The 21485-nt window shown below is 47.7% G+C and overlaps 1 protein-coding gene across 2 annotated transcripts; it reads right to left on the bottom strand.

Annotated features, from left to right (window-relative positions):
• Positions 1-4681: 4681 nt before the first annotated feature.
• EOMES (eomesodermin) lies at positions 4682-12447 on the bottom strand. 2 transcript variants are annotated; one of them, XM_072651131.1, is made up of 6 exons: positions 11123-12447; positions 9455-9609; positions 8277-8398; positions 7609-7767; positions 7456-7517; positions 4682-6741 (listed from the first exon to the last, which is right to left on the bottom strand). In XM_072651131.1, the coding sequence occupies exons 1-6, from the start codon at positions 12007-12009 to the stop codon at positions 6063-6065; spliced, it is 2064 nt and encodes a 687-aa protein (XP_072507232.1). In that variant the 5' UTR covers positions 12010-12447; the 3' UTR covers positions 4682-6062. The 2 variants fall into 2 exon arrangements, with proteins under 2 accessions (XP_072507232.1, XP_072507231.1); XM_072651130.1 differs by having other exon boundaries at positions 4683-6798; positions 11123-12446.
• Positions 12448-21485: the final 9038 nt, after the last annotated feature.

The raw sequence follows: 21485 nt of genomic DNA, 5'->3' as shown, positions 1-21485 counted from the left end.
AGAGTGTATATTTTCTTGGAGGGAGAGCAACGACCCAAAGACCTGCGTGTGGAAAAAGATACCAAGAAAGACTTTCTTCTGGGGTGAGAGAAGAGTGACGACGGGGTGTGAAAGGAGAGTTAGGGGCTGCCAGGGGTGGTGGTAGAAATTGTTTCCTTCAAACTAGAAACGGGTCAGAAATCAAAACAAACCCCATATGGTTCAGTAGCGTCCTTTTTCTCCAGTGCAGAGCGGCAACCATTCTAATCCGGTTTTTAAGGAACCGTTTTCCTACCACAACACGCTGCAGTCCTTTTCGCCCTCAGACCATCACCAAGAGCTTGGCTGGGTACCTCACAGGCAGAAAGGATTAACTTGGAAACCTGAGGATGGACCCAAGAGGCAGCCAGTGTCCCGAGTCCCAGCCTTCGAGAGAGACTCAGAGGGCAGAAAGGAGAGGAAGGGATTATAACCGGGCTAAAACCGTTCAGGGGCTGACTCTAGGAGTGTGACTGTCTAGATTACTCCTTGGGCCGGTTCATTTCCCATCCAAAGCCCCTGGGGCGAGTGAGCCTCTCCGGCAGGGTGCACCGACACAACCCGATCGAGGAGCCGGTTCCTCCTAGGCAACTGCGGGGCGAGGCTAGCCATGGACACACACTTCTTTCTGAGGCTTGCTTTGTTTAAGCCAGAAAAAGTGGAGGGGGAGAGTCCAGTTCCTTGCAAACTTACTAATTGTAATTGGAGACAAAATTCCGAAGATGAGGTTGAGCTTTCCGAAAAGGGAGAGAAAAATATTTTGTATAAACGGATATCAACTGAAAATACAAGGAGGACTGTGTAGCATACCATTCAAAGGTTCGGGGTCGGGGGTGTAGGGGGAGGGACTCTGACCGTTTGATTTGTTTTTTGTCTTGCATCTAGGAACGGCTTGAAAGACCCTGACATTAAAGCCTTAAAGTGTTATTCCAACGTAAGAACCTCAAACAGTTGGGACGATAGATAATACATCAAATAGACACAAGGGACTGGTAGAGAGAGGGAGAGAGATGGAGAAAGAGAGAGAGAGAGAGAGAGAGAGAGAGACAGACAGACAGACAGACAGACAGACAGACAGACAGACAGACGGAGAGACAGATCGAGAGGGTGAGAATCTGAAAAGAATTTTCCCACGGTGGGAGGGAGAAAGATGTACCGCTTGAACCTGACGTGCGCGTTTGATCAGTCTTAGTAGCCACAGCTGGAAATCAGACGGAAGGGAAAACCAGCTCAAAGCCCGGGGACACAGACTAGTGTTTTATTTTGCCGCCCGCAAAACTCTTGCAATCAGCAGCCGCAATTGGAGCTTCAGGACAAGTGCCTTTCTATGGTGGAGAGGGGTGGGGTGAGGCGCCAGTAGCCAAATACACTTTGCTTTTGGTCGGCTTTCTGCCTTGGATCAGAAGTTTATCTCGCGCAGGTTAAGTCTGGCTACTCTCTTTTTGCTTCCCCTCCGTTGGCTTAGCGGAAGCATACCGGGGACCCCTGGGGGCAGCTTCCGTCCTCGACCCGTCTTTTGTGTCCCGGTGCAGTCTGACCCCTGCTGTCTTCCATGCAATTTGAAGCCTCAGTAATGACAGTGAGTAGCAGTCATTACAATTTGAGCACGCGGGCCAGAGTAGGAGGGTGAACATGCTGGCTCCGGATAATCGAAGCTTACTCTCCACCTAGTGCTGAGACGCTTTGGGGGTGAGGGAGAGGACCCGGGGTCTTCGAGAACACGCCAGAGGGAAAGGAATGGAGGAATAAAGTTTTCCAGTGGGGGGAAGTCTGCCTTTGGAAAGACAAACAGAGCAGGTCTCTGGATCCCTGAGGACAGCGTGGTTAGGCGGTTGGGGAGAGAAAGCTAAAGTAAGTCCCCTTGGGAGAAGCGACCTTCTCACAACGTCTTTCCAAGAAGCTCCACGTATCTGTGCCTCGCTCGAAGCGGGAGCAGTCAGTCTGCGGGGCTGCCTCGGTGGGTCCCTCTCTTCTGTCCTCTTCCTCATTCATCTCAACTTGGTTGTCGTCCTTCATCTGCTCACCCCGATTCTCCTCAACTCCCTTTTCCTGGGGGCGGGTAGAGGACGCTCCTGTGGCAATGTGGGGGACACGGCTGGTGATGAGTATAGTAAGAGAACCCTGTAGGGTTTCTGGCTTCGCCCAGCACCCCCCGAAGCTGACAGCATGTGGGGACCTCCTTGTGGAAATGGTTTTGTGCTAAGTCACCGAGTCCAGGCAGAATGCGTGATGAAAGTACTGTGCCGTTAAAAAACTAAAAAAGCAATATTTTTGCTCCGAGGTCGGGGCCTCTTGTCCTTACCCTGCATCAATTTCCCGGGTTGTGGTTGAGCCCGGAGGAAGGCAAAGCCAACCTTCCCATCTTCAGTCCCTCCGTCGGAGGTCATAGGGAGACAGACTGGAGCAAACACGACCGCAATAGCGAGGCAACTTGTATCTGGTTTGGGGGTGGGACTGGTAGGGGGATGTAAACAATTGGAGCCATCCGGAGCCCTTGATCTTTATTTAAATATAGGCTTGTTTATCGGTGTCATCCTAGGAGGATTAATTAGACACATTTATTCACAATTTGGTGTCTGACACTCCATCTTAGGAATGCCTTATCATCACAAGGTGTTAATTGGGGCCACTCAGCCACTTACGTTTCTATTAAACAGTGTGAGGACTTTTCACAAGTCCCCGTTTCTTTTTTACTGTACAGTGTAAAAATATACCGGGACTTGAAATAGGATCGGGTCGCATAGTGCCTTGAAGCTGCTTTTCTCTGGTAATTGGCGTTTGACAACCCTGGGAAGGAGAAGGAGAAGGGGTAGCTCGACTCACATTCAGGAACAGTTCGCTCTCTTGGAGTGTGTGTGGGACACTTGGGAAACTAGAGTGTTGGGAGTGGGGAGGGGGGGGAAGAGGACCAGAAATATAAAATCCCATCCCGCGAGTTGGAATTCACTAGTAGGGACGAGCTGGGAAAATCGGGGCATTTGAATCAATTCAAAAGCGAATTCCCCCGAAGATTTTATTCCGCTTTTCCCGCCGCCCCTAAAATGTGCGTCTTCTCTCCTCCCGCACGAGATGCGTGCTTATAAAAGAATCGACGTCTCCTTTTGCTAAGTCTGGTTTCAAACTTGGAGTGAGGTAGAGTACTAGCGTAAAGCATTTGGACACCCAGAGTTTTGACTGCATCGGCTCTAGTCCTTAGAAGGGTCGAGCTAGCAAAGGAGAGAAGGGGTATGTTAAGTGGAGGTGAGGAACTTTGTCGCCTTAATTCGGTGCGGAAGAGGTTGGGGCTGTGTGCACAGTAGTCTAGCTTAATCCTTTTAGCAGCTGCATCTCCCCGCAGCGCATTTAGCAAATCTCCGCTCCTGCCCTGAACTTCTACCAGCCGCTTGAGCCTGGAAATAACAAGATTTTGAGAATGGAAAAGAACGTTTCTTCAGATAAGCCAACCGGCTGGTCCAGATAGAGGATTGGGAAAGAAGTTGGGGGGTGGGGTGGGGAAGGTGTGTGGTGTTCCTTTATCTCTTGGACACTCCTTTTCTTTTATTCCCCTTGGAGCAGGAATTTGCCGGGTCTGGGATTCGGCTCTGGAACGATTTTGCTGGGGGCAAGGGGTGAATAAACGGGAGTTGAATTAAGGGACGCGGGTAGAAATTGGACTGATCCTTCTCGTTTATCCAGAGCCTACCTCCAAGCTGCAGGCTGAAGCCTGGAAATTGACACGAGCTGAAAATTAACAAGGTCCAGAAATTAACCTGAGTTGGAAAATAACACAAATTGGTGCGTTTGAGCCCTACTAAGAGCACTTCAGGGCCCAAACCCTGACTGCCCAAGACCAATTAGGACGCCAGGTGCTGGGCGTGGGTAGGGTAACCCAACCTCTCGGCTTCCTCCCCCAGCCTTTACCCAGGCAGCTAGTCCGGAGGAAGCGGGGGTGCTAAAGAAAGCCCTCCCAGGCCCGCGGCTTGACAGATTTCAGAAAAAGCCGGAGGTGTGAGGGAGCCGAGGCAGCGAAAACCAATCTGAGTAAGCCCTACTCAGCCTGCGGCGTGGAGCCTAGATGTAAGTGCATGGAGCCGGGGGACAGGAACTTGTGGGTCTCTAAAAGGGTCAGGGAGGAGGGGGGCTGTTCCCGGGTAGCCCACGTGGGCTGGTGCAAAGCATGCACCCTGCTTGCTCCCCCCACAGCCTTTGTTTTTACTTACCTTCCCCCCCACCTCCATCCCCAAACCCAAGAGGGCAAGAAGTTAGAACTAGGTGGTTGTAAGTAGTTGGACACATGCCCAACAACTGGATTGGAACGGTGGATTAATAAATCCAGGGGTCCCTATGATGAGGCAGCCACAAAAGCGTCCCCCTGACCCCTGCCTTCACCCCTTTCCTTAAAAGAGATTAGTCTTAGGGTTAACAGGTTTCACAAGGCCAGGTTTGTCTTCCCTCCCCCTCCTCAGTCACAGCAGCCGCCCTGGGCCCCAGAAGAGCACAATTTAGGCCTTGGGGGTCCAAGATCTTTGCCCTCCCAGCAGGACCTGGAAAGCATTATTCCTCATCCTTCTCCTTCCCTCTTCTTTGTCCCATCCCCACCACCCCCTTCCTCTTCCGGACTCAAGTGAGAGAGGGGAAATCATCCACGATCCTGAGGTCTACAGAAAAACAAAAGTTTGAACAAACAAGAGGGAAACAGGACGCTGTCCAATATGACCCATGTTGCCAAGGAGAACTACCTTGGCCTATCTTTGAGGGAGTGAGACCACCTGCTCCCAAAGAACCCCATGGGCTCAAGATAGATCCTCACCTCTGAAAAATATTTTTATGCATGCATACAGAAGAAAGAGTCAGGTTCATTCCCCCTAATGCACCACATTTATTAAAAATGACCATGACTGTACATACAAAACCCAAGATCTCTAAAAAGCCTTCATAAACTGGTGCACTGACTTTGAAGTTGATAGCAACAGCAAGGGGGAAAAAGGTGAAATTGAAGTTTTGTTTGTTGTTATTTTTAAACACATTTTCAAGTTAGTACAGGGGAGCTGAAAAATACATTCTTTCCTACCTACAATGTAACCGGGTTGATTATTTTCCCAAGTACTGAAAAAGGGGGAGGCATTGAATCCCACTCCCCTCCGAAATCAGGCCTCTTGCCTCCAGTATTTTGAAAATCTTTTACAAGGCCAAAGCACCAACTTTACATGATCTTCATGGGGACTCCTATGGAGACTATTTGTACAAGATATTCCACAGTATTCTACAGTGTACCTAGACACACACAACTGTACACTTTTAATTCTCTATTTTTGGTGACCTCCTCTCCTCCCACAGGGCTCTTTTAATGCCAACCAAACAATGGGTTTAGCTTTTCTTAAGTGCGGCAGTCATGTGCTGAAGCAAACCAGGCTAAGCTCTGGAGGCCTGACAGCAAGAGACTAAAGGCCTAGGTTCAACACGGGGCCATTCCTCTCCCAGGCATTGGATCTCACCATCCTCAGGAAAAGCATTTTAACAGCTCTGCTTTGCCAAAGACCTCAGTCAAATCATGAAGTCCACCTTTCCTCCTCCAGAATTAGAAAACCTTTGCCACACTCTGCTCTGATTTGCTTAGAGATTTTGAAAAAACAAAACAAAACAAAACAAAGGAGGGCTGGCTGCGTGTTGGTTCCCAGAACTTGATCCCCACATCCCACCCTCAGAGGCCCCTAGTCCACCCCACTGAAGGTTTAGTGTCTCCAATAAATATGCCATGTGGTTAAAACCAGAACCTTGAGTATCCTTGAGAGTTAAAATAAAATTTGTATAAGCCATTAATGGATCACACTTAAAAAAATAAGCTACTAGGTTGGTTCCCATTACCTGCAGCAATCAAAAAGCTTTGGCACCTTCTAGAAAGAATTGCACCACACTGTATGCTTCAAGGTGGGAGGCAAAAGTCTTTTTGGCAACCTAGGCAAAACAAAACAAAACAAACCAACCAAACAAACAAATAAACCCAACCACACACACACCAAGTCCACCTTTAAAAACTGGCCAACATGACAGGAGAAAGAAATGCTTCAGGGACTCGTATAGAAAGCATAGTAGCCCATGCCTTTTGAAGTGTCTTTGCTATAGTCTTCTGCATTTATGTCCTCACACTTTATCGATGGGGAATTTTCATTACTGGAGGTACTGGGAGAGAGCCGCCTTCTCTTGCAAGCACTAGTATACACCCCAGAATCATTTGAATCTAGAGATTTTATGGAAGGGGGCGTCTCTATCCAGGAAGAGCTAATTTCTTCTTTGACTTTCTCTTTGGAGAGCTGATCTTCGGAGAAACCAGGAGGGCTGGTTCTGGATGTCCATGGCAACCCGGCTGCCATCTTTCTCTGGTAAGAGCCTCGGCTTCCCCATCCTGCCATTGCAGGGAAGGATGGGTCAGGGTAATAGCCCAGAGCATGGGATGTCTGGAGGGGCAGGGATTTAATGCTATAGGGCAGCAAGGTGCTGGAAGTGTACTCTGACTCATAGGAACTTATATCCAGTTTGTTGGCTCCAGGTTGCTGCACAGGAGTCACAAGCCATCTCTGGGGTGGGTTGGAGACCTCTTCACTTTGCTGGGGGGAAAGGAGACCATTGGTCTGTGGGACGGTTCTCTCACTGTTATAATATCTTGCTTGAGGTAAAGTGTTGACGAAAGGCTCCGGAAAGAAAGACTGAACTCCATAGCGGCCTCCTGGTACAATCTGATGGGATCTAGGAGAATCCGTGGGAGATGGAGTTAACCTGTCATTTTCGGAAGCGGTGTACATGCTACAACATAAAAAGAAACACTTAAAAAAAAACCCCCAAACGCTACCATCACTCCTGACCACTCCACTTCCCAGAACTGAAAGAGGCTTGGGGTGGGGGTGGGGTGGAAGTGGGGAGAGGGTTGGAGAGAGCGCCTTTTAGAACTTCAGGTTGACAGTAGTAGCTTAAGCTGCTCAAATGTCTATCTGTATTGTCCCAGCCTGGCACCACCTGGCAGGTATAACACAGGTGCTAGAACAGAGTGACCTCAAATGACCATCCCTTCCTCTCTCTGGGGACCGTCCACAATATGTTAAAGCCAATTTAACTTTTTTTTTAAGTATATACATTTTTTAAAACCTTTTCAGGCAAGCTGAAAAGGAAAACAAGTAGCAGTCAATGTAAAACACGACAAAACAAAAGACAACACGATAAAATCCCAAAGATTTCCGGAGAAGGTGCTTGTATAAGATGGACAAGGAAGGACCCTGGATGTGAAGTCAGAGAATCTGGCTTCAAATTCTCAGTCTGTTACTTACTTACACTGACCTTAACCAAGTCATCTTATTTCTCTGGGGCTCTAAAATGAGGGTTTGAGGTGCTAGATGGCCTCGGAGGGCCTTTCTGTCTCAAAATCTATTGCTATAACTTTGCTATGAAGAATAATGCTATACTTACGAATCATAGTTGTCTCTGAAACCTTTTGCAAATGGATTATGGTCAATCTTCAGCTGGGTGATCTAGAGGAGGGAAAAAAACCATTGAGCATTTGGGGGCGTTAATTTAGGGTTCACTGCTAAAGAAGCTCTCTAGTCTTTGGGACTGACTCACATCAGTGTTCTGGTAAGCTGTCACAGCAATGAACTGGGTCTCTGAGAAAGTAAATGTCTGAGTCTTGGAGGAATCATTAAGGTCTTCTACACCATCCTCAGTCACTTCTACGATGTGAAGCCGGGGTTGGTACTTGTGAAGAGACTGCAGAACTATCATCTGAGAGAAGGAAAAAGGGTAACGGCATCTAGAAAGGCTTCTTAGATATTCAAACAACGGTACTTGTTAAAGGGTTATATTAATGTGCATCTGCAAGCACTGTGATTCAGTCTCAGGTCTTTCTCCCTAATACTACAGTCCTAAAATTGCTTTTTAAAGGTCTGAGGGTAACCATCAGGTTGTTAGCATGACACATTTCCCAACACCACCTGGGACTGGTTTCAGGATGGGATTAGCGACAAAGTTCAGAACCTTGCAGGGGGTCTGCCCAACAGTAGACGTTGTCTCCAATGTCCTATTACAATAGTAGGCTTTGGACTACAGAATTAACAATTTGGTAAGAACGTGTTGTAAGTGAGGTTGCTGGGTTTGGGGCAGGAAGTTGAGAGGGAAAGAAATTAGAATTGGTTATAACTTAGGGCATAGAATAAGACAAGAATTCAAGATTCTTAACACAAAAAGTTTTTCCACTTCCGAGGCCGAGTCTAGAGGACCCCAGAGCATATTACCTGGGTGTTGTTGTTATTAGCACCCTTGTTATTTGTCAGTTTCAGTTTCCCAAAGGAGATTTCCTGCCTCATCCAGTGAGAGCCAGTGTTGGGAGATTCAGGGTGAACATACATTTTATTGCCTAGAAAAGAAGGAATATAGAAAGGTAAAGTGAGGTGTGATTCTAGTTTCCAGGGCTGCTGGAGTTTCTGGGTATGTCCTTAAAACTAGAGATATAAAAAAAAAAATGTTTTGTACTCCTCAAAAAGCTATGAGCTCTCATGATTGTTCCACTCTAATTTGTAATTATGCCCAGGAATAGGGATGTCCTTTCCATTCTATCCTTTTTGAACTTTGCTTTAAAGTGTCTTTGGACAAAAGTATTAACCAAAAACTCACACAAAAATAGCAAACTCAGATACAAATACTAAAGTCTAAATGCTAAAAGGCTGGGCTATACTTGTGGATACCTCATATAAGTCAGCTTTTAGGGTGAATTTTTAAAAAATATCAATTTTGGGGGGGGGGAATGTTGCATAAATATCTGCCTCTGTCCCTTGGAACTTAGACTGGTCTTATCATACTAAAATTGGCTTCCATTTTAAGCAGTTAAGTATAATTCTTCTATGGTTCCATTTTTAATAGTTAGATATCGATCAGTATGTGCAAAGAGAATGTTTGGTTTCTTGTGACTTTTGTCCCATTAGATGCATCATTTAGCAACAGAAAATTTTTAACACAAAGATTAAGTCCACTCAAAAACAGATTTTGTTCTTTGGTCTTTTGTATATATTGAAAGTATAAGAAAATAAAATTGACATAGAAAGTCTCTTCTGCCTATTCCTAACACACACATACAACTTTGGACCATTAGGCCTTGAGAGAAATCTTTGAAAAGGGATATATAATTAAATAATCATGTTGGGGAGAGAACTGGGCTTGAAGTCAGAAGATGGTCTGAATCTTGGCTCAGTGACTTGACAGCTATGTGGCCTTGGGTCCATCATTTCCCCTCTTTTGGCATCACTTTTCTCATCTGTAAAATCAGTTTGTTGAGCTAGATGAGCTCTAGGGTCCCTATTAGTTCTAACATTTTGCGATTATAAGTAATGTGAATTATGTTAACATATACCCAGGAAACTTCACTCTTCGGTGATCACCCCTTCCCCAGCTTTACTTCCCCCACTAGTTTATTTACCCTGCATGTTGTTGTCGGCCTTGCCACATGTCACCCATTTGCCCCCCTGAAATCGCCAGTGGTTGGGGTCAGCCAGCACCACCTCCACAAACACGTTGTAGTGGGCTGTGGGGTTGAGCCCATTAATGTTGAAACTTAGGAAAGGAAACATCCTCCTGTATTGAAAGAAAAAAGGGTGAATACTAAGCAGTGTCACCACCACTCCAGAGACCTAAAGGGAACAGAGAAATTCACTCCCAAATTTTGGCCTTCCTTTCCCAGGAGACAGGAGACAATCTGATTTTATTCCTACTAAGTTTGACCCCCTGGGACATGAGATAGATAACCGTCAGAAACTGCCCATGTGTATGTATGCATGGGGGGATGGGGAGAAGGCAGGCGGGAAGGGAGAGGGAGGGATAATCTAGGGAAGCCATATCTGGGAAAAGGTTGATTTATAGGGAGGCAGGAAGGAAGAGAGAGAGAGATAAAGAAAGAAAGAAAGAAAGAAAGAAAGAAAGAAAGAAAGAAAGAAAGAAAGAAAGAAAGAAGGAAAGAAGGAAAGAAGGAAAAAGAAAGAAAGGAAGGAAGGAAGGAAGAAAGCTAGAGAAAGGAGACAAAGGAAGGAAGGGAAAAAAGAAAAGGAAAAAAGGAAGAAAGAGAAGGAAAGAAAGGGAAGTTTGTGTAGAAGAGAGAGCATGGGGTTTGGAATTAGATATCAGGAAAACCTGGGTATCAGTCTGCCATACAGACTTATTAGCTGTGAGTAATCATAGGTAAGTCATTTTTCTGAGCCTGACTTTCTTCATCTGTGAAATGGAACTTATGACACTACACACCTCGCTGGTTGGGTGTGACAAAGTGCTTTTGCAAACCTTATGGCGGTATGGGAGTGTAAGTTATTCGCTATTAGACTGAGGCAGAACTTTTTCCTTACTCGGCTAGCTTCTTCACTGCTAGCAGTCAAAATCTGGGAGTAGATTTCTTCCAGAACTATCCCTTTAAGCCCCAAGACAGCATTCAGGGAAGGGCCCAGGGTCCCCTTTGACCAATTCATTGTTGGCGCTCTCCAGCATCTCATAAACTAGAGACAGTAGCGGCCCATCTCGGCTCGGAACAGGGACGCCAGCGGCTCTGGGATTTTTTGGGGTGACTGGGGTCACAGTCGCTTAGGGTGCGACTACTCAAAAGGGCCTCCGACAAAATGAGCCCCACAGGAGGGCGACTTCACGAACGAATCTTGGGGCTGCCCAGAGTCCCCAGCCTCTTTCACCACTCAGGCAAGGGGGGAGACAAATCTCAAACTGTACTGTCCATCGGTTCCCAGCTGTGGAAGGGGAATTACCCACAGGGAAGGGGCTTCCTGGCTCTCCTCCATTCTCGGCTCCTCGAAGACCCCTACCCGCTCCAGTCACAGGGAGAATTTACAGGGACAAGGCATGGACTCCCCGAGTCTTCCTTCTGCTCAGCCACCTGCCGAGGGCTTAGGACCGGAGCCCACCCAGTCCCAAGGACTCTGAGGATGGGAGTTAGGGAAGTGGATGGAGTTGGAAGAGTGCAAGACCTCAGCACATGACGACTGCGAGGGTTTGACCCTTCGCTGCCCTGACGCCCACAAGGACTCAACCTGTGCAAAAGTGCACCACCCGTCCGCCCTGGAGGCACTCACTGAGGACCTTGGGTACCCACCTGCCCTGCTTAGTGATGATCATCTCCGTCTGATGCCGGTGAAATTTGAGCCACAGGGGCCGGTTGCAGAGGTAAACCTGGGCGCGCAAGCCAGTGGTGGGCACCCCGAGGCCGCCGAGGCCGCCGCAGGAGCCGGAGGCTGAGGCTGCCCCCGGGTAGGGGCCGTAGAGCGCGCCGGGGCCGCCCTGACCGTACTGATAGCCCCCGGGCCCGCCGCCCGGCCCGCCGCCGCCAGTGCCCGGGCCGCCGGGCCCGAACTGCGCCCTCCCGGGAGAGCACACCGCGGCCGAGAAGCCTCCGGGGGGCAGCATGGAGCCATAGGGGTAGCGCGCGCCGTTGGGGGCCGAGTACACCGAGCCGTGCTGGGCCGCCGCCGCCGCCGCGGCCGCCGGGTACGGGAAGAGGGAGCAGGGCGCGGCCAGCTCGGCGCCCTGCGGGGGCCCGGGCGACTGCAGGTAGTAGCGGTCCGGGCTCAGGCTGTCCATGGGGTAGCGGGCAGCGGCCGCCGCCGCCGCCGCCGCCGCTGCAGCCGCCGCGGCCGAGGGCAGCGCCTCGTCCCCGCACGGAGAGCTCTTGCGGCCATCCGGGGCGCCCGTCTTGGCCACGGCGCCGGCGCTGGAGAAGGTGTCCGCCGCGTCGGCGTCGCTCAGCATGCCCGGAGGGGCAGCCCCACCGCTGGACGAGGCGGGCTCCCGAGCAGCTTCGCACGCCAGACCGGCCCGGAACTTTTTCTGCGCTTTGTCCACTTCCAGCCTCTGCGCGGGGGAGCCGGCGCCGTGGTGGGGCCCGCCGCCACTGCTGCCGCTGGCGCTCCCGCTCTCCAGAGAGTAGAAGTGAGCGCTGGGCAAGTGGACACCGCTCGCTAGGAGCGGTTCTCCCAACTGCATTCTCTGCCCAGGAGCTGAAGGCGATCCGATGCTTGGGCTTCTTTCTCCCTTAGCCTCGGAGACCTTGCCGAGACCGGAGGGAAGGCAGCGCCCTCTTCTGAGAAGACCAGAAGCTCCCCCTTCCTTCCTCCTGCCCCTTAGACCCACTAGCCACCGGCCGCCGGGCACCAGCGAGCACCCTCACGCAGCGCTCGACTGGCTGCCGCTCCTTTCCCTCAGACAATAATCGAAGGCAGCGAGTGGAAACTAAAGGACAAGCTCACGCCCTGTCTCTCCTCGATCCTCAAGGAGAATGGACAAGGGCAGCGGCCACCTCGAGTCCCCGAGGAAGCGCCCAGTTTGCTCTCCCACCTGCCCACTGCCCCTTCTTTCCTCCCCTCACGGCTATCTCTCAGCGAAAGTTGGCTTGAGAGCCAACTAGAAGCAAGCCGATCGGCCTACACCATCAACTTTATATAGGCGAGGCTGGGGAGGGGCTTCGTTTCCTGGCATCTCTCCCCTCCGCCCCCTCTCCCTGATAAAGGCTGGCCCTATTGGCTGCTTTAATCTGACACTAATTTAATTAGACGTTTACTAATTGGAACAAGTCACCTGTGACTTTCTTTTTCTTCTCTTCCATCTCTTGGAAACCAGCTCCTGCGGCGAGAATCAGCCCGGAGCTTTCTTGTTCGCTTAGGTTATAAGGGGAGAATAGGGGCCCAAGGAAGGAAAGGGTGAGGTTCAAAGACTCGAGCAAGCTAGCGAGGTTCGGGAGAAGCGCGCGTGTCTAGGGGTTTGGGGGTTCCATTTCAATTCGGGAGTTCTCGAATTGGGGATCCTTCGGAGCGCCCGCGGTATGGATTCAAGGAAGGATGGAGATGTCCTGACCTCCTAGGGCATCACACTAAGGAGAAATCAGGGTGATGGGGAGAGCTGTCTGACTCCACAAAGAGGAAGAGGAGGAGACCAATTTTGGCTGCAGCAGTTCTTGAAAGCGAAGGGGCAGAGGAATCGGAGCGAAGTCCAGTGAAAAGGGGATGTAGAAACAAACTTTTCAGGTTACCATAGGAAACACTGGTCCCAGATGGAGAGTGCAGGGTCAGGCTGTAGTTTCTCAGAGTACTGGGGGAAAAGGCCTCCCCACTGTTCGGTCGGTGGGATTCCTCTCTCCTCCTCATTTTTTCCACCTTCTCCCTCTCCCTTGCGTTGAAGCCCTTTCACTCTATTCTCTGCCGTAGAGGATTCTAGGTGAAGAGATCTGGCTTGCAGGGTCTGGGAATCACTGGACTGAGTGTGCTCTCTCTCCAGCATCTTTCCCATTTCCTTTCCTCACCTGGAGAAGCTTTGTGCACCCGAGTCAGCCCAAGACCTGGAGTGCGTCAATGTCTAGTTAAGACGGATAGCCTTTTACTTCTCCTTGAAGTAGCTTTGGTCAAATGAAGCCTAAAGGATTTCCAGCTAGGAGTTTCACCACCAAGCACTGTCATCCCTGGGCTGTCCTGGGAATGATTTTTATTTAAAGATGAACAACAGCAGCGCCCTACTCCCAAACTCTAAACCTTCAGCTCAGGCTTTCACCGATTCCATACTCTTCTCCCGCCCCTCCCCAACCTTAAACCCCTCGCAGCTCATCTTAAATTGCGCCTTGCAGCGTTAAACAATTATTCTCCGTTAGCAGAGGCGTTAAGATCCCCCCTCCAGCCCCTCTTCTGTAGTTAAACCCAGAAGGTAGGATAATTAGTGCATTAATCAGCTTGCTTTTGAATTAAGCGCTTTGCCCCAGCTGCCTAACTCTCTTCCAGAGAACGTATATCAAATCAGAAAGCTAACATACATACACAAATGCACATTACATATATGTTCATATGTACACATGTATCATAAAACACAATCACATACAATTTCGTGGCTGGGGGGAAAGGTCCCATGAATATTCGCTGTTAATGAGCGATTACCCGGGGCAAACGTTTTCCTTCTCGGGTTCGGAGAGCAGCCGAATTACGCCTTTGTGGAACTGGGACCAACATGCCATGTGTCCGAGTATCCCGAAGATGGTGAAGGAAAGGGCAGGTGCAGGGCCATCGCAGGATATCGCCAACACACACCCCGACTCCACAGAAATATTGAAAGAGCAACAAAGGCACAGCGTGGATTGAAAAAACAAAACAAAACACCCAACACGTTAGAGAGGGGCTTCTCATCCTCCTCTTTCCTCCCTCGTTTTTCACTCCATCCCCCAGATCGGAGAGGAGATAGGAACTCACAGCCTGTCTTCGGTCTCAGGAAACAGCGTCCAGGGTTGGGATTTGGAAAGGGGAACGCAGGTTTTCGCCGCCAAGGAGGTAAGGAAAGGTGGGCTTGGGGGGCGGCTCAATGGGCGCAGAAGCTGGCTGGGGAAACTCCATCGGGAACCAACCGCGCTCTGCCATTCAGGACCCCAGTGCAAAACTCTTGGTCAGGGTCAGAACCATGGCCAGTTTCGCCCGGGCCTGGAGCAGTGGAGTCTTAGGATACGCTCCTTCAGCCCCAAAGGAGAGTGGAGTCGTGCCCTTGAACCCTCAGGGCCCTTTTATTCTCTTTTTCCTTCTCCTAGATGTACTCGTAGGCCATTTGCCCTTTGGGTCTCCTTTCTGAGCCGGGTGCACCCCTTCCTCTGCACCTTCCCCCCACATCCCCGCCCATCTATTTTTTCTTGCCCCTGGGAAGTGAGTTTGCAGGAAACTGGTCAGTGTGCCCTCAATAGCTTTGGGTACTTTTGAAGTGAAAATTCGCTGCGCATTTGGATGGGGGGAGATTGGTAAAAGGGGTGCAGAGGGGAGGGTTGCCACCTGTATTTGGCCGCGCCTGCCAGCCGGCCTGAAAACTCCGTAACGTGAGCGCACGCATCCCTGGGTTTTGCAAGTGGAGGAAACTGGCGGTCTAAGGCATTGAATACATTCAGCTTATCTGAAATCTAGGCGTTCGTCTCAGGCAGCTGGATGCGTTCAGAGCTCTGGGAAAATGAGCAGGCCTCTAGCATCACTTCCTGACTGAGTCCCGGGTTCTAGACTGATGGAGGGCATAGGGATCAGCTAATTCTCAAGAGTCAACTTGAACTCAAGACATAGTCTTGCTCTTAAATGTGGATTTTTTGGTCATTTTCTGTATTTTCTAAACAGTAAGGAGTTGCTTGTTAAGTAGAGAATGTCTTCTAAACTTGGTAATGACATCTAGCAGAGCTTTTACTCCCGTTTTACAGATGTAGAAACTGAGGTAAAATTAACGTCAGTGACAGAAACGGAAGTCAGAGTTCTCATGTATCTGCCTTCTAGAGTTTAAGACCACAAGTCTTTTGGAATCTGGACTTTTTACATTATTTATTCACATTTTCATATATACATAGGCAAAAGCAAGGCTTTCTCATGTTCTTGTTTTACTTATTGATTTTCTCAACATAGAATATGAAAAAGAGATCTTTGGATATTTAGAGTCTGGCCATACAATATTTGTTATGTCCAGCTTTCCTTTACAGAGAAGGTGCAGCTATGAAAGGAGGACAAGTAACTAATCATGAACTTCACTTGGCACTTTTGAGTTTCCACCAGAAACTTTATTTAGGGCAAGAGAAACTGTAACCTTCCTTACCCACACCCTCCCCTAGTCCAGCCATAGGGTAAAAATAAGAATAGCCTTTTTTAGGAATGAATTGGAGGGGAGGGCACTAAAAATGAAAACTTTTGAAAATGTTTCAATTAAAATGTAAAAGAACACAATCCTTAGATTTGCTTAGGTAAATACAAGAGCTTTATGGTGTGCTTGCTGCTTGATTTCAATGACACCCATAAGCACCCATGAAGCTAAATGAGACATTTATTGAGAGGTGTCTGGTTTTATGTGGTTTCACTGACAGTATATTGGGATACACAGAACACAAAACATATCAACATCAGGTTTGGAGTACAGAGACTCCTTGGAACCACAGCCCCCAAACTGATGGCTGGATTAGCTCAGACCTTGCACCTTTCAAATTCCAGTGCAGCATGCAGGGCCTTTTGAAGGCAAGCCTTAAAAGTGAGGGAGGCCCAGCCTGCTGTGTGTAGCTCTTAAAGATCCCATGACGATTTGCGAAGGGTTGGAGCTAGTGTCCTGAACAAGTTCACATCATCCTATTCTCACTTTCTCTGATGCTGATAATAGGAGGCTGTTGTCCACTTTGCTACAGAATCTTCATCTTATAAGGAGGTCTGGCTTCATTTCTGGTGCAAAAGATTGTAAAAGCACTTGGAAAATCATCATGGCGTAGTCAGTATTGTTATATGTAAATTGTAGGTGAATATATACAGAGATCGTGGCAGTCTTGATAGATAGATATGCATGTTATTTATGGTCCACTGTATACTCTCTCACATACACAACCAAGGGCCATATAAATGTCCCAATAAATTATATTATTTTCACCCACACTAAAAAAGTGTTATCCAAACACTGTCTCTGTTATTCAAACACTTTGTAAATCCTAAGCAGACTTGCTGTTGAGCTACTTTAACCCTAGGAAAACATTCCAACACTTACTGGTCACCAGTGCTTCCCTTGGACTCTGAGCAAACGTCAATAGGTTTTTTGTAGCTGGTTGTTCATTTTACTATTTATCTATGGCTCTCTTTTTGTTATTGTTAACTTTTATTTCACCATCTCTGGTTCTCTCCGTCGAACTCCTTGTTCACTGATACCAGATCTGCCACCTTGGTTGTGTGTTTTCTGAGTGCAAGGTGGCTTTCATTCATGCAAGACTGTTAGTGTTTCATTTCTCTCCAAGTAAAAACCCCATAAGATAAGATGTCTGGCAGCCCTTAGCAGAGTTGGTGCAGTGACTGGTGACAACTTCAGGAGTCCACACTGAGACAATTTCACTTAGATTTTTTTTACTGTGTTGCTGAAATACAATGAGCATTAAAAATAAGCCTAGAATCACTCTCTTTAACATAACATACAGGAGCTGAATCAAATGGTACACCACTGTGTAATCTAGGTTTAATTTTTTAAAAATTCGAATCACATTTACCATCATTACTACTCTGCTTTATACAATAACTTTTCAAAGGACAAAATTGGAGAGAAAAGTAAAAAGCTCAAAATTCTATTACATATGAGTTGATTATATAGAACACTTTGCAAAACTTAAAGTGCTATATAAAGGCTAGCTGTTATTATTAGTATTATTAATTTATTTTGTGCATATTTTCTATACCTACTATTCATATATTGTTTTTTCTCCAATAAAATATAAGCTTCTTCAGGACAAAGACTTTCATTTTTTTTGTCTTCATGTCTTCAGCATCTGGTACAATGCCTGGCATGTCATAGGTACTTCATAATTGGTTATTTAATGAATCTTCAGCAAAGGCTAAGAGTTTGGACAGGTCAGAAATGACTCATTACAAACTAAATAGGCAATGTAAACATTGAAAAGCCAAAATTGTCAGAAACATTGGAGAATCCTGAATTACCTGTTATTCCAAAAGATATAGGAGTTGTGTCAGAAATTTCTGCCTCTTTGAAAAGTAAGTTGGAAAAAAAGCTTGCGGGCTCAAAATGGAGGAAAAGAAAAATAGATAGGGTCATCACATTGTCTGTGCCTCAATAGGGGGCTTGTCACATGTTGTTAATTATGGAAAATGCAACAGGTGGGAAAAACAAATTGAAATGCTTGCATTGAAGAGCTTGAAATAAAAAAAAGTTTGGGGGAAATGACATCCTTATTGCATGTGGGTAATTTTTTAATTTAAAAGCTACGATTATCCTACGGATTCAAATAGGAAGGAGGGTGTTTCTTTTTTCTTTGTGCCTTTGAGGAGACAAATTTTTGAACCAGAAGGTGGTCAGGCTTTTAAGATTGTAACCATGAAGTGAAAGTACTCTCCTTTCCAACAGGGAAGGAGAAAGCAGGAGTCCCCCCCATAGAAATCACCTTGATCTTGAGAGAAGGCATTTTCTTTCTTTCTTTCTTTTTTTGAATATGAATGAACTTCCTCAAGCAACTCACTTCCTTCCATAGGTTGTTTACAAATGTCAACAACTATTAGAGAGGATTTTTCTTTTTTTGGTAATGATTGGTCTAAGTGTGTGAAAAACACAACAGATGTGGATGGACAAAGTCTTTAAGTGAAAGGATGGAGAGGGAGGACAGAATTAAAATCCACTGCATTTTTTTTAAAGTGTGTGTGTGTGTGTGTGTGTGTGTGCCTATGTGTTGAGTTGCAACCAAAAGTGAAAACGAAAGCTAGCAGATGATATATAAAATAAATGTTTAGAGAGAACACATATACGTTGGGTGAAGGGACTAGGCTGTCTACAGAACAGTTGCTGCCGACTCAAGTTATCCTTAGTTACTGATCAAGAATGTATTTGAATAAGATCACAGGAACATAGATCGCAGGAGAACAGATTTAACAGTCAACAAGAATTTAGTAAGCATTTGTTGTGTAACAAGACCATATAGAGCTGGAAAGGACCTCAGAGGTCATCTAGTTCATTTAAAGGAGGAAACTGAGACTCAGTGTTTGCAGTGATTTGTCCATTGTAGGAGGTAGCAGAGCTGCGTTGGGAAAGCAGGTCCTCGGACGCCTAGCAAGATCCGGAGACCGTGAGACACGGGTCTGGGATCTCTGGGCAAGACCTGCGTCGTCACCCAGTCCTAGTTGTGGAGCAAAGGTATCTCTGCTCTCTGGGAAAAAGCCAATCATATGAGTGTTTCTTCAGCATCTTCTGCTCCTGAAGATGCTGTCGTGTTAGAAGACGCAGCTTTGAACTCCGTAACTGGTGAGATACCAAGAGTACGGAGGAAAGCAGCTGAAAGCAGCTGGAGCTTGGTATCAGGGCAGGTGATAGAGCGAGGCAGAAGCCGAGCCATCAGTATTCAAAAAGGGGAGATGTTTGGCAACTATGGAAGGGGTTAAGGTTAGAATAGGAGTGAGAATAAATTGCTAAAGAGACAGCAAAAGCCTCAGAAAAGCATCTCCCTCTGCAGAGCTCAGAGGGAAGTAGGCGATTGTTGATGCCTTCTTCATACAATAGACGACGTTCTCTTTGCTGAATTGTTTCCCTCGCAGGGACTGCGGGAGATGTGTTGTACGGGAACACTAACCGTTTTCCTCCAGTGTGGCGGTTAACAAAGCGCTTCTGATTTCTTTGAACGTTAGACTGAAGTCAGAACGAGAGACTTAGGGAGTCTGAGCCTTGATGCCCCATGGCATCGGGGAAGTCTTTGGAGCTTAGACGTGCTCGGTTCAAGTTGAGACTTTGTCACTTACTGCCTGTGAGACGGTAGGCAAGTAATTCAACTTCTCTGAGTTCAAGATCTGCATTTGCAATATGGGGGTGTCGGTGATGACCAAGAACTACGAGATCTCGAAGCTTCGTGCAGCTAGATCACACTGGGTTCAGAAAGGGAGAGCGAATCGGAAGACTTTGGAGCTGAACCTTGAAACAAAAGCTGATTAGTCCCCCTCCTCCACATTCCTCTTTCCTTCTCCCGGGGAGATGTAGTTTAGCCTCCGACTAGACGATCAGACCTACAGACTTCAAAGCAAACAAACCCACAAAGTACTTCGAAGAGTCCTTTCTCTAAGGCTTGTTTTTCTTCCTGATTCTCTAAGGCTCCCAATTAGCATTCTGTTTTCCACTCGGAGTCTCTCTCTTTTCTCCCCTCCCTCCCATCCCCTGCGGAGCCAAATTTATGGGTCGACTCTCATGCAGGGGCAGAAAATCTCAAGTGGTTGAAGTTTTTCTAAGCTGTCTATCTGCATATCTAGGAAGGTGAAGGGGTGAAAGGACACAGAGTGGGGGTGGTGAAGAGTGTAGGCTTGGACGCTAACTGGCCCGCAAGTCTCTGAACCTCTCTGAGGCTCAGTTCCCAACTGCAAAGTGGGCTTAAGGCTACCTGAGCTAGTTGTTAGCAGTTAGGAAGTGCTACCCATAAACACTCTTGGAGGAGTTTGGCCCATCGCTTCAGGGAGTTTGGGGAGAAATCGATGAGTGATTAAGAGGCTTTACTCTTAGTGCCAACAACAGTCCTTCATGTTAGGACCATAGAAAAAGAATGGAAAGGATTTTCGGGAGCTCTTTAGGCCAACTATCCCCTTCCTTCATTTTACAGATAATGGAACTGAGTCCCAAAGAGAAGACTTGAATATTTTGCTACACTAACTCCTTTTTGACCTATTGCTGGGGGTTGGAGGAGTAAACTGGAAGGGAAGGTCCAAAAGCCGCAGCTGAATCATTTTGGAGGGTTATTAACCATTGGCTGAGATATCAGAAGCAACCACAGACATCATCACATCCTTCTGTCTTGGAAAGACTTGTTCTAAAAGATGTAGGATGGGATGAGGTGTCTCACTTGAGTTCACTGGGGTTGATGTTGACCTATGAATTGTACCAATCAATAGTTGGACTTCTAAGCCTTCCAACTGGTGTGTGTGTGTGTGTGTGTGTGTGTGTGTGTGTGTGTGTGTGTGTGTGTCCCGGCTCTCTCAAAGTTCAGTAGGTGCCCATCCCGGGACTCTCAGGGACTTCCCAATCCCCCTTGGGAAAAACTGTCCCTTTCTTCCCCAAAGGTTACCTAGTGGCTGGACTTTCTAGAGAGGAAGACAGACAGACCAAGGATTGGAATACTTCAGAGGTGACAGCTTGTAATGACCTCTTTTGGCTGAGCCTGCTTTTAACATAGCATGGAAAGACCAGAAACTGGATGACATCTTAATCATGATTCCTGTAGCGTTGGCCTGGGCCCTAGTACTTAGGAGGCCCACTCAGCTCTATTCCCACAATCTCAACTACGCCAGAGCTGGTTATCCTGGACTCAAAAACCCACCCAACACTTCTGCTCCGTCTTCTAAAGAAACCTGGTTTCACTTGTGGAGTTGGAGGTGGGGGATGGAGAAGAAGGGAGTTGCAAAGTTGGGAACATCACGTTAATCAAGTAGACTCTCTTCTGACAGAGGCAACTTGGTCTTATAGAGAAAAAGGAAGGGATGGTGGTGAACAGTTATAGTCCTGGGAGAGGCTGGGTAACCCAGACCTTAGCCTATGGTCTGGCGCATAGCAAACTCCTGATAAACCTGAGTAGACTGACGGATTAATTTGTGAGGGTGGATAAGGCGGATACACCTTGGGCGGAGATTCAGGACCCCTGGGTTCCACTCCCAGCTGTGCCACATAGTGGCCCTGTGACTTTGGGCAAGCTACTTCATCTCTTCGGGTGTAAGGTCGTCTGAGGTCCTCCTGAGTCCAAGGTTCAGAGTTTATGAATCACGCCTTCGTTTCGCAAGGTTGGACTGGACCTGGGAAGGAGTACAAGAGGAGCTTGGCTGCCCTCAGCCATTCTCTGGATCTGCTCCCCCTCTGCCTCTTCTTCCCCCAGCCTTGGGTGTGGCCCCTTTGGTGTTAAGAGATCTGGGACCGCTCGCCTTGGAAGCTGTCCAAGCACTTAGTACTTCCCGAAGGCGGCACACGCGGGAGCC

This window comes from Notamacropus eugenii, chromosome 3 (genome assembly GCF_028372415.1).
Source record: "Notamacropus eugenii isolate mMacEug1 chromosome 3, mMacEug1.pri_v2, whole genome shotgun sequence".
NCBI classification, from domain to species: domain Eukaryota; kingdom Metazoa; phylum Chordata; class Mammalia; order Diprotodontia; family Macropodidae; genus Notamacropus; species Notamacropus eugenii.
Note: the sequence above shows the minus strand (reverse complement) of the source record. Positions and strands in the feature narration are given on the sequence as shown.